The sequence below is a fragment of the Podarcis liolepis genome (genome assembly GCF_965112155.1).
Source record: "Podarcis liolepis genome assembly, chromosome: 6".
In the NCBI taxonomy this organism is placed as follows: domain Eukaryota; kingdom Metazoa; phylum Chordata; class Lepidosauria; order Squamata; family Lacertidae; genus Podarcis; species Podarcis liolepis.
The window spans coordinates 5,214,018-5,225,321 of NC_139559.1; the positions used below are offsets into that span (position 1 = coordinate 5,214,018).

Genomic DNA, 11,304 nt, shown 5'->3' on the forward strand with positions numbered 1-11,304 from the left:
ATCGTTCTGCCATACCCTTCCTCCGGGCGATGCCAGGTGGCAGACGATGCATATCTCCGCCATTGTCTCCCATCACCTGTACTCAGGAAACGCTTATCTGTGTTTATCTGTGCATATCTCTTACTCTGCATATTTTCCCCCTCCCTTCCTGAAATGCTAATCCATGTAATCCCACCTTCCTGTAATGTATTCATGATGTAACCTGGAAAACCCAGCCTTCTTTTAATGTATTCATGACGTTTTGTTGCACTGTATTCTGGGACTTGGAGGGAACTTTTAAAAGTTTATGTCGCCCCATGCTCGGGGTTCAATGCCATTTTGAACCTGTTGCGCAATAAACTCGGATCTTTGCGTTTTGCTCCTGCGTCCGGCTGAGCTTCCTTTTCCTCCGCTAGAATCCACGGACCTGGTCCGATTGGCTGGGTGGCAGGGTAAATACGCACCCAGATTTTCCGTAACATAAGGGAAATGGAAAATACAGCGGTACCTCGGGTTAAGAACTTAATTCGTTCTGGAGGTCTGTTCTTAACCTGAAACTGTTCTTAACCTGAAGCACCACTTTAGCTAATGGGGCCTCCTGCTGCTGCTGCCACGCCACCACCATGCGATTTCTGTTCTCATCCTGAAGCAAAGTTCTTAACCCGAGGTAATATTTCTGGGTTAGCGGAGTCTGTAACCTGAAGTGTATGTAACCTGAAGCGTATGTAACCTGAGGTACCACTGTAATAATAATACAGTTGCGCTGGCGCGACAGAGGCAACAGGGATAGCTACAGGCACATGTGGTCGACCCGCCCAAAGGTGGCAACTGTGGGAGAAAATTCATTTCTGAGGGATCAATACAGAGGCTCAAACCAGCTTATCAGACTTTTACTGAGTAACGCATTACAGGACAGAGTTCAAAAGAGTCTGTGAGAGCATTCCATCATCTTGGCTGTTTCATCCTCTAGCCAGCTATCTCCTGCCCTTTCTTCCGCCCCAGCAGCTCACCACCACTTCACCCAAACATAGTCTTTTCAAACACTTATTCAACCCAAGCAGTCAGTTAGGCTCCCTCTAAACCAGCCCCCTCCCGACCCCCCGGTTTAGTGGTCAGACTGCAATCTTAACAAACACAAGCATAGCCTTAATGATCATGAGATTTGTCGAATTTCGGCCTCGTGACATTTTGGAACCAGGCAATGAGTCAAATAGATAAGAACCAAAGTCTGGAGGTAGCCTTATTGAATTTTCATACAAATGAAACCGAAGAGCTGGTGAACAAACATTTAACTGGAATTGTGTTGATGGGAGCATGTGTGGCTAAGGCCAAGTTCTGGATAGACCTTGTTACGGTAAAATCTGGGTGTTAGGCTGCTCTGCCACCCAGCTCGTCGGACTAAGTCCGCGGGTCCCTGCGGAGTAAAATGAGCTCAGCCGGAGACAGGAGCAAGCTGCAGAAGATCCAAGTTTATTGCGCAACAGGTTCAAGGCGAGATTGAACAGCGAGAAAGGGGTGACATGAACTTTTGAAACTTCCCTCCATGTCCCAGAATACAGTGCAAAATACATCCCAGTTACATCATGAATACATTAAGAAGAGGTTGGGTTACACAGATTACATCATGAATACATTAAGAAGAGGTTGGGTTACACAGATTAACATATGGAGGAGGGAGGGGGGAATATGCAGAGCTGGAGATATGCGCAGATAAGCACATCCTGAGAAGACAATGGTCCATGTATGCATAGTCTGTCACCTGGCATAGCCCGGAGGAAAGGCTTGGAAGAGTGATTTGACAGGATTAGGGTCTTGACACCTTGCTTGAGGGATTATGGAGGACAGGGGAGGTGTCATGGAGTCCTAGAGAAATTGAGCAAATTGGCACGTTGATTTTCTATGAATTTTATAGATTTTAGTCCCTTTTGACATTGACAATTGGAAATAAATGGATATATTGTAGCGAAGAAGGAGGTGAAGAAGACATGCCCCCCCCTTCCGTATCAACCTCAAGGGAGCTCCTGTAGCACCGTCCTCCCAGAGAGTGTGGCAAATAACCCTCATGGAGAAATAAACACAAAACCTGAAACTATCCAGAGGAATGAAACACAAGGGGGCATTCACCAGAGAATGGTGGAACTTCATTGTATTCACAAATACACCAGAAGATGAAAGGCGTATGCCCGTTTGTGGGATAGTGTAACAAACAACTATATTTATTTGCTTCTTGCTATAATACAACTTGCTTCTACTGCAAGTGAATAACTAGGTTTGCATGGTGCTGTCTCTAGGAAAAAAACCCTGAAAGAATTGATTAGGTGTTAATAATTTCTGTTGCTCCAGCATAAGGGGCATCAACTTCTGAAATGGTGGGAAATCACAATAAAGTACCGTACAAGTGGGGGTGGGGAATGAAAAATATCCCTGAAAACAGTTTCTAATCCAATGCAGATACACAACAGGATAAACATCTCAGGGATAAGACTTGTTGAGAAAAGGAGGACTTCAGAGGGTGCAGAAATGGCACCAGAGAGGGTATCTTTATGATACATGATGGAAGGAAGTTTCAAAAGGTAGCTGGCACCATTCCCACATTGTGCAGAGTGGATTCCAAGGTATCCTGGCCCTGGCTGCATAGGTCTTTGTTCACCAGCACCTTGAGATGTAGACAAGTTCTAGGAAGGTCTCCACCAGCTCCTGTCCCTCTGTTTCTTAGGTTTCTCTTGGCACATTATTTTTTGAGGAAACGGTAGAAGAGGAAAGGGGCAAGAACAATAAGCTTGTTGGCCAGAATAAGCCCGATAAAAAGATTGAAGGACAGCAGAGAATGATCTGCAAGGGAAAAGACAGGAGATTAACCACCAAGAAAAGCTTTGGCCCAACAGCAAGGGGAGCCTCTGTCTGAAGACTCTGGCAAGGTAATATTCAGAGAATATACAAATCAACTTGTAAGAATCTACATATAGAAATTCATAGCTGCCTTGCTCATTTCAAAGTTCAAAAATACTCCGCATGTCATTATTCCTATTAGCAGTGCATTTTTTAAAAATAAAACAACCCTGTAATATTCAGAGAACTTACAAAATGTTAAAGGCAGTAAGAGCAAGCTGCTCGTTCATAGGGCTGCGATACGTCTGGGTTTTCCTGGTCATATCTGGGATTCATTCTTTTAAAATAGCGCTGAGTGGGGGAGGAATTTCTGGAAAAATGTCTGGGAAAACTGGGACGTGTGGCAATACATGTCAAAAGGGAAGATTTTTTTGGCGAATTTCCTTAAAAATAGCTGGAAAACGTAGCTTTTAAAAAAAGCTCAACAACTTTTAGCTCAACAACAACTGATTGGAGAGTGTTGGGTGACTGGAAGCTCCTTCCTTCCTGGTGTCCTCCTTATATGGTGTTTTTCTGTAACACTTTGGAGGCTGGCTTTTTGTGAGCCTGAGGTTAGCCTGAACTGCTTTGAATTGATCCAGCTGCTTCAAGACCAATCCAAAACTACCTTGAACCTGCAACCTTGGCATTATCAGCACCCTGCTCTAACCAGGGGTCAGCAAACTTTTTCAGCAGGGGGCCACTGTCCCTCAGACCTTGTGGGGGCCCCCGACTATATTGGGGGGGGGAATGAAAGAATTCCTATGCCCCATAAATAACCCAGAGATGCATTTTTCAATTTTTATTATTATTAAAAGTTTTCTTGATTTACAAAAGTGTGTGCAATGTCTCTCTCTCGTATTTTTTCCATGTAACATTTTTACAAATCAGTTTCATTTGTTGAGACATTAGGAAGAAAAGCGGGAAAGAGATGGAGAGGGGGGGGAAGAGGGGTGGGGGTGGGGTCGGGTGGCGATGTTTCTATTTTACTTAATATATGTAGGGTTTGGTGTCAGCGTTGCTTGTGCAGGTTCTCTGCTGTTCGCTTGTGTTCCTTTGGTGGTGAGAGAGGTTGGGGTTGGCCTGGGGTGTGGCTGTTCATTTGTGGTTGGCTGTGGTGGTCTTTGTTTTCGTGTGTGAGTGGGGTGGGTGGGTGTTTTGGATCAGGTTAGCCAGATTGATTCGTATGCTGTTGGTGGATTTCTATCGTTGTCTTGTTGGGCTTTGTGTGAAGAGATGCATTTTAAATAAAAGCACACATTCTACTCATGTAAAAATACACTGATTTCCAGACCATCTGCGGGCCGGATTGAGAAGGCGATTGGGCTGAATCCGGCCTCCAGGCCTTAGTTTGCCTACCCCTGCTCTAACCAGCTTGATCCAGGGTGACAATCAATAGTAAAAAAGACTCCTTCATCAGCCACCACTGTGCTTCATTGAAGAGAAATGCTCTTTGTCCCTCTCCCTCTTCCCTCAAATGCCCAAATAATTAACTGATCAATTAGGAAATCAGACCAGGCTGGGGGTGGAGTCAGATCCACCTATTCCCATGGAATAAAGACCCAGGTATGTTGCGCTGTAGGTTAAACCACAGAGCCTAGGGCTTGCCGATCAGAAGGTCAGCAGTTCGAATCCCCGAGACGGGGAGAGCTCCCGTTGCTCGGTCCCTGCTCCTGCCAACCTAGCAGTTCGAAAGCACGTCAAAGTGCAAGTAGATAAATAAGTACTGCTCCGGTGGGAAGGTAAACGGCATTTCCGTGAACTGCTCTGGTTCGCCAGAAGCAGCATAGTCATGCTGGCCACATGACCCGGAAGCTGTACACCGCCTCCCTTGTCCAATAAAGTGAGATGAGCGCCGCAACCCGAGTCATCTGCGACTGGACCTAATGGTCAGGGTTCCCTTTACCTTTACCTTTATGTTGCAGGCATCGTGAAAGGAGGATTTCTAGGAAGGATAGCCTTAAGAGAACTTGCTAGAGGGGAAACAGGACCACCTGGCCCCTGGGACTCCCCCAGACCACACCTTTATCGGTCCCACTTTGCCCACTGCTTGTGTGTTTCTCCATGGCTGAAATGTGTCCTTGAGCTACAATTGTGCCTCTTACTGGCCTGGTATATTTCACATTTTCATTATTTTTATTATTACTTTATTTATTTGCATTTAAAAAGTTATTAAATTTATATACCGCCCGTCATCAAAAGATCTCAGGTTGGATCCCAAGTTTAAAATACAAGATAAGAGGACAAATACATAGTTAAACCAGAAATGACAAAATAATAACCCCCCCTCAAAAAATATATATATAAAAGGGTTAGAATATTAATCAGAGGAACGTTTTGTGGCTCCATCCACTGTTCTTTCTTTTTTAAGTCTGACCTTCACCAAAGACCTTTGCTCACAATATGGAATTTTTGTACTGAGGGGGCATTTTTTCCTCATTGGAGGCAAAGAGAATTTGAGCAGGGGACTTACCAGTCACAGAAACCTCAGTGCCCACTCCCGATTTAAATTCTTTTTCTTGGGATCCTGCCCTGTACTTGACACAGTAATAGGTCCCGGCATCCTCAGGTCGGATGTTGCTGATGCGGATGCTGAAGTCTGTTTCTGATCCAGGAAGAACCCTGGTCACGCGTGGGGGAGATTGTCTTATTTCACTGTAAATGGTGGGCTGGTTTCTGCCCAAGCCCTTGTGCCATTTCACGCCTCCTGGTGGACCAGTTCCTCCTACTGTACACGTCAGAGTGAGGGTCTCTCCTACTGACACGCACAAGGGTCCTGGGGGTTGCAGAACTTCAAAATCTTGGCCTTGGGCACCTGCAACAAAATGAATGGCTTTTATCCAACACTGTGTGCGAGTGAAACTGACTTCCACCCATGTGGCGGTGCTCCATTTTCTCCTCTTCTCCTTGCCGCCCCTGAGTGTCCTCAAAATCTGATCCAGGGGGTTAGAGCAGGATTTAAGGGTCCACGGGGGGCTGCAGTGGAAGAAGAGGAAAGCGAAATCCCACTGCATGAGCAGACATCCTCTCACATTTGTTTGTTTGTTTTCCAGTATACCCCCAATAACAGACAAATCAAAACAATAACAATTAATTCCCAACTATACAATTATCAAAATTCCAATCAACTTCCTACTAATACATTTTAGTTAAAGTGCCCCCCCCCCTGCACGTTGGTTTGGGCGCATTTCCAATCTTATATCACTGTGTTCCATAATCTTAATTAATTTCAGTTACATTTCAGTTATAATAATAATCCCTTAGTCAACAGCTACATAATTAATGATTTCTGTTCGTGATGTTGCAATATACACGGAACTCAAACTATTATCGTTATTCTGCCCTGCATGTGAAACTGTTAGGTCTATGGAGATACCTTCTGTCCATTTACAGTGTTAGTTGTTTTTGAACGGAGGTGAGGCAGGAATTAATCTGTCTTTCCAACATAGTCTTAAACTTCCCTTCCCCCTTCTTTCTTCATTTCAGATCATGCGCAGTTTCCATTTTTGCCTGTCAATATCAATATTACTCCAACGCCCCTTCCTCACTTGTAAATATCTTTTTATCTTACATCTTATATTCTGGAGAGGGTTGCCGAATCATAAATATATAAAATAAGTAAATCACGGGCTTCCCTCTCTCCAATCGACTCTCACGCCGAAGAAAATCTTATCTCAGTTCAAACCTTTGATCCATGTAGCTGGTATATTCTGCAGTATGTTGTTGCAACCCTTTCCCATCATGCATTGATACTTTAAAGCCAATTGAAAGGCAAATTAAATGGAGAACCTCTGCTTCTTAATGGTGACGTAGGAGGGTTTTCGCCAGGCGAAGTGCTTTTGCACTCAATGCCTCTCGTATTCCATGCTGGAGCAGGAGCCAGGTACCAAGAAGAACTGTGAGCGAAGCAAATTCCCTGGGGGAGAATTTGCAAGGATGATTTATCCTCAGCTATCCTTGTTTTTTGTTTGCTGATGATCCCCCACTATCGTGGGGGCTGCCTGCAGTAAGGCAGGCAGGACCGGAAGCCCACAATGATGCATTTAATCCAGGGAATGAAAATGGGGAAACAGAGGCAAGATGAAGGACAACACAGCCCTGCTCACCTCAGTTCTTCTCAAAAGCATTTCACTAGAGGTGCATGATTTATGCAGTTATTTCATCTCCAATACACATGGCAGTCCTGTTTCAGATTAGCTGGTAAGAATAATTTTTTACTCCCCTTTTTCTGTTTTTTAAAATCTCTCTCATTTTAGCAGCTGTTACCAAGTACTGCCAAATACTACTTGCTACTGCATCCCTTCTTTCTCCCAAATAGTGTTCCTTATATTGAGGGAGGTGATAAATACTGCAAATATATTGATGTGAAATGTTCAGGAAATAATTGAATATTCAGATAATAAATCAGCATGAAGCCTGTTCATACAGGAAAATTGATTTTTGGGGAAAATCGGGGGGGGGTAGGGAATGGTTCCAACTCTAATCACAGTCCTCTAGCGTGGATATTTTGTTTGAAAAGCTGGAAGTCAGTGATAAAAAACAACAACAGAACAAAGACAAAGATATAAATTCTCCCCAATACTGCCTTGTGTTTCATTATTTGTTACATTTAAAGCAGTAATGGGGAACATTTGGAAACGCGGCATTCAAACCAACCAAATGAGCTTTTCAGGCACAGTAGGAGATAAAAAATTCTGACTTGCAAAGTGCAGGAAGTGTTGCAATTCTTCTTCGAAAAGAGGCAGAAGAGAGAATCAATGTCCTGTGAGCCCCCAAGTTCTGATTTTCATGGAAATGCAAATTCAATATTGCAAACTCTGGAGACTTTGTGATAAGCAAAGTAACTTGACTTACGTCATTAAACACTGGTTTCCCCAAATTTGCCACCTTTGGCCATGTCCACCACAAGTGCCTTTAGCTGCCCTCTCTCTCCAGCACATAAATGGAGTATGTTTCAATAACATGTTGCAGAAACACCCTCCCACACACAATAAAACAGTAGCCTGGAGGGCCCTTTAACAAGGAAGAAACAAATAGCACTGTGGATATGAGGAACACATTGGTGCAAAGCAAGACAGAACCCATGTCAGAAGACCGAGTAGGTGGTCACGGGAAAGTCACCCTGCCTGAGATGGTGCTGTTCATCTGGGACAAGCCAGTTTCTAATGTTCTAAGAGAATTTAAATCAAGCATATAATAAAGGACCATGGCTTTTGAAGGATGCAAGGTCTATTTATGCCGGCTCTCACATCGGGCTCAGCAGTGCTAGGAACCTGCAGGGGTGTCTGCTGTCGGCCTCCAGAGCAGCCTTGCCCTTGTGCGCTATGTCCTTGCTTGGCCACTTGCCCTCTTGGACCAAGAAAGGAGGGGCAAGAGTCATTCCCTGTCCAACTTTCAGTGCTTTTTGAATATCTATACTGGGTTCTGTCAATAAGCATCACATGAGCATATATCAGCCATATCTGGAGGACCACAAGTTCCCCATCCCTGGAGGATAGGAGTCCAAAGGAAAGTTCATTTGCTAAGATTTAGGAGGAGGAACTAACAGCTTTGCCCTTCCTTCTACAGAGCATCCCTTACTTTGCCTCACACTATTCTTTATTATTATTATTATTATTAAGTCACAAATGTGACCCAAAGCTACATAGAAACACTCTCTAATAGCTCAGATCAATTACGAGAAACACAACCATCAAAAATATCTACAAATACAAGGTGGGTCTTATAGATCCTGTTCCACTAAAAAAAAGTCTGCAAGTACTTGAAACCTTACAACTTCAAGGCCGAAAGCCCAGGTCACAAAGGAGAGCATTCCACAAATGGGGAGCCACCACTAAAAAGGCCCGTGCTGTCACAGGCACTCCCGTGATGGAGGCAAACAGAGAAGGACCTTGGATGACCGCTGCAGGTTCCCTATACTTTCTTGCTACACCGAGGCTCACCAACCTAGTGCTGTCCATAGCCAATTCCCATATATCTTGGGGGCACCAGAGTGGCAGATTCTGGAAAGCTATGGGTTATACTGGACTTGTGCGGGCAGTTGTGAAGGATTCCCTGGTCCTGAATGGGGTAACTGTGCCCCTGAAGGACCAGGTGAGCAGCCTGGGAGTCATTTTGGACTCACAGCTGTCCATGGAGGCACAGGTCAATTTTGTGTCCAGGGCAGCTGTCTACCAACTCCACCTGGTACGCAGGCTGAGACCCTATCTGCCTGCAGACTGTCTTGCCATAGTGGTGCATGCTCTGGTTATCTCCTGCTTGGACTACTGCAATGCACTCTATGTGGGGCTACCTTTGAAGGTGACTCGGAAACTACAACTAACCCAGAATGCGGCAGCTAGACTGGTGACTGGGGGCGGCCGCCGAGACCATATAACACACGTCTTGAAAGACCTACATTGGCTCCCAGTACGTTTCCAAGCACAATTCAAAGTGCTGGTGCTGACCTTTAAAGCCCTAAACGGCCTCGGTCCCGTATACCTGAAGGAGCGTCTCCACCCCCATCATTCTGCCCGGACACTGAGGTCCAGCGCCGAGGGCCTTCTGGCGGTTCCCTCATTGCGAGAAGCAAAGCTACAGGGAACCAGGCAGAGGGCCTTCTCGGTAGTGGCGCCCGCCCTGTGGAACGCCTTCCCACCAGATGTCAAAGCGATAAACAACTACCTGACATTCAGAAGACATCTTAAGGCAGCCCTGTTCAGGGAAGTTTTTAACATGTGATATTTTACTGTATTTTTGGTTTTTATGGAAGCCGCCCAGAGTGGCTGGGGAGGCCCAGCCAGATGGGCGGGGTATAAATAATAAATTATTATTATTATTATTATTATTATTATTATTATTATTATTATTATTATTACTTCACTGTAGCTAAAACCCTGAGCAAGCCTGCAAGTTCAGTGTCTACCTTTAAACACTCACCCAGCATTTGCAGGAGAAGGAGCAGCAGAAATGAACGAGGAGGCCCAGAGAACGATCTTGAGGCAGTCATCAGGAGGGCAGAAAAGAACCCCTTCAGAGCTGTGTCTGGCATCATCTCCTTTCCCGTCAGATGTTGCCTCTGTAGAAGGAAGGGAAAAGCTGTTAGTTCCTCCTCCTCCTCCTATTAAATCTTAGCAAATGAACTTTCCTTTGGACTCCTATCTTCCACAGATGGGGAACTTGTGGTCCTCCAGATATTGCTGATATATGCACATGTGATGCTTATTGACAGAACCCAGTATAGATATTCAAAAAGCACTGAAAGTTGGACAGGGAATGGAAGTTGTGACTCAGTGTGCTTTAGGTTGACACTGGGTTTCAGGACATTGACTGACCAAACCCAAAGAGTGCTCACTAATGGTTCCACATCGTCCTGGGACAAAGCAACAAGTGGGGTGTTGCCGGGTTCTGTCCTGGGTCCATTGTTGTCCAGTGTCTTGGATGAAGGAATTGGGGGGGATGCTTAGACCTTCATGGGGGCCCCCATGATATTTATCTACTTGCACTTTTTGGGTGTGCTTTTGAACTGCTAGGTTGGCAGGAGCAGGGACCAAGCAATAGGAGCTCACCCAATCGCGGAGATTCGAACTGCTGAACTTCTGATCAGCTATGGTCTAAACCACTGAGCCTCTTGGGCTACCAATCAGAAGGTCGGTGGTTCGAATCCCCGCAATGAGGTGAGCTCCTGTCGCTCGGCCCCAGTTCCTGCCAATCTAGCAGTGCAAGTAGATAAATAGGTACCGCTCTGACAGGAAGGTAAACAGCGTTTCCATGCGCTGCTCTAGTTTCGGTATTCCGTTGCCCCAGAAGCGGCTTAGTCATGCTGGCCACATGACCCAGAAAAACAGTCTGCAGACAAACGCCGGCTCCCTCAGCCTGTAAAGTGAGATGAGTGCAGCAACCCCAGAGTCGTCTGCAACTGGACTTAACTTTCAGGGGTCCTTTACCTTTACCTTTACTTTACCCAGATCTTGTTTCTGGTTGTCAAGGGGCCACCATGAAGGTCTAAGCCATCTCCATTCTGTCTTCTGCGGCATTAGCTACCCCTTCCTGTTTGCTGTCACCTGCAAATTTGATAAGCATCCCCCCAATTCCTTCATCCATGTTATTAATAAAGACACTGGACAACAATGGGCCCAGGACAGAACCCTGCAACACCCCACTTGTCGCTTTTTCCCAGGACGATGAGGAACCATTAGTGAGCCCTCTTTGGGTTTGGTCAGTCAGTGTCCTGAAACCCAGTGTCAACCTAAAGCACACTGAGACGCAACTTCCATTCCCTGTCCAACTCTCAGTGCTTTTTGAATATCTATACTGGGTTCTGTCAATAAGAAAAACTGTCTAAGGACAAACGCCGGCTCCCTTGGCCTGTAAAACGAGATGAGCGCCACAACTCCAGAAAGGTCTGGGTAACCACTGTTATTTTCTTCAATGGGGTTGTTTTACGACAGTTTGCCACAAATCTTCTATGAATTTGCA

The 11,304-nt window shown here is 45.3% G+C and overlaps 1 protein-coding gene across 2 annotated transcripts; it reads right to left on the bottom strand.

Moving 5' to 3' along the window:
* Positions 1-857: 857 nt before the first annotated feature.
* On the bottom strand, positions 858-10,098 carry LOC310708874 (signal-regulatory protein beta-1-like). 2 transcript variants are annotated; one of them, XR_014527183.1, is made up of 4 exons: positions 9,766-9,931; positions 5,321-5,662; positions 1,988-2,811; positions 858-1,324 (listed from the first exon to the last, which is right to left on the bottom strand). XR_014527183.1 is itself a non-coding variant. In XM_083507788.1 (3 exons), exons 1-3 carry the CDS (start codon positions 9,878-9,880, stop codon positions 2,711-2,713), a joined length of 558 nt encoding a protein of 185 aa, XP_083363914.1. In that variant the 5' UTR covers positions 9,881-10,098; the 3' UTR covers positions 1,429-2,710. The 2 variants fall into 2 exon arrangements, 1 of the variants encoding a protein (XP_083363914.1); XM_083507788.1 differs by lacking the exon at positions 858-1,324 and having other exon boundaries at positions 1,429-2,811; positions 9,766-10,098.
* Between the last annotated feature and the right edge of the window lie 1,206 nt (positions 10,099-11,304).

Bases quoted from the DNA above. Each gene is read 5' to 3' on its own strand.
- LOC310708874 (XM_083507788.1), bottom strand. From the start codon at position 9,880: ATGATGCCAGACACAGCTCTGAAGGGGTTCTTTTCTGCCCTCCTGATG. The intron at 5,663-9,765 runs GTGAGTGTTTAA...ATTTTGTTGCAG, and splicing joins CCTTCTCCTGCAAATGCTGG to GTGCCCAAGGCCAAGATTTT. The intron at 2,812-5,320 runs GTAAGTCCCCTG...TTTCCCTTGCAG, and splicing joins CACTGAGGTTTCTGTGACTG to ATCATTCTCTGCTGTCCTTC.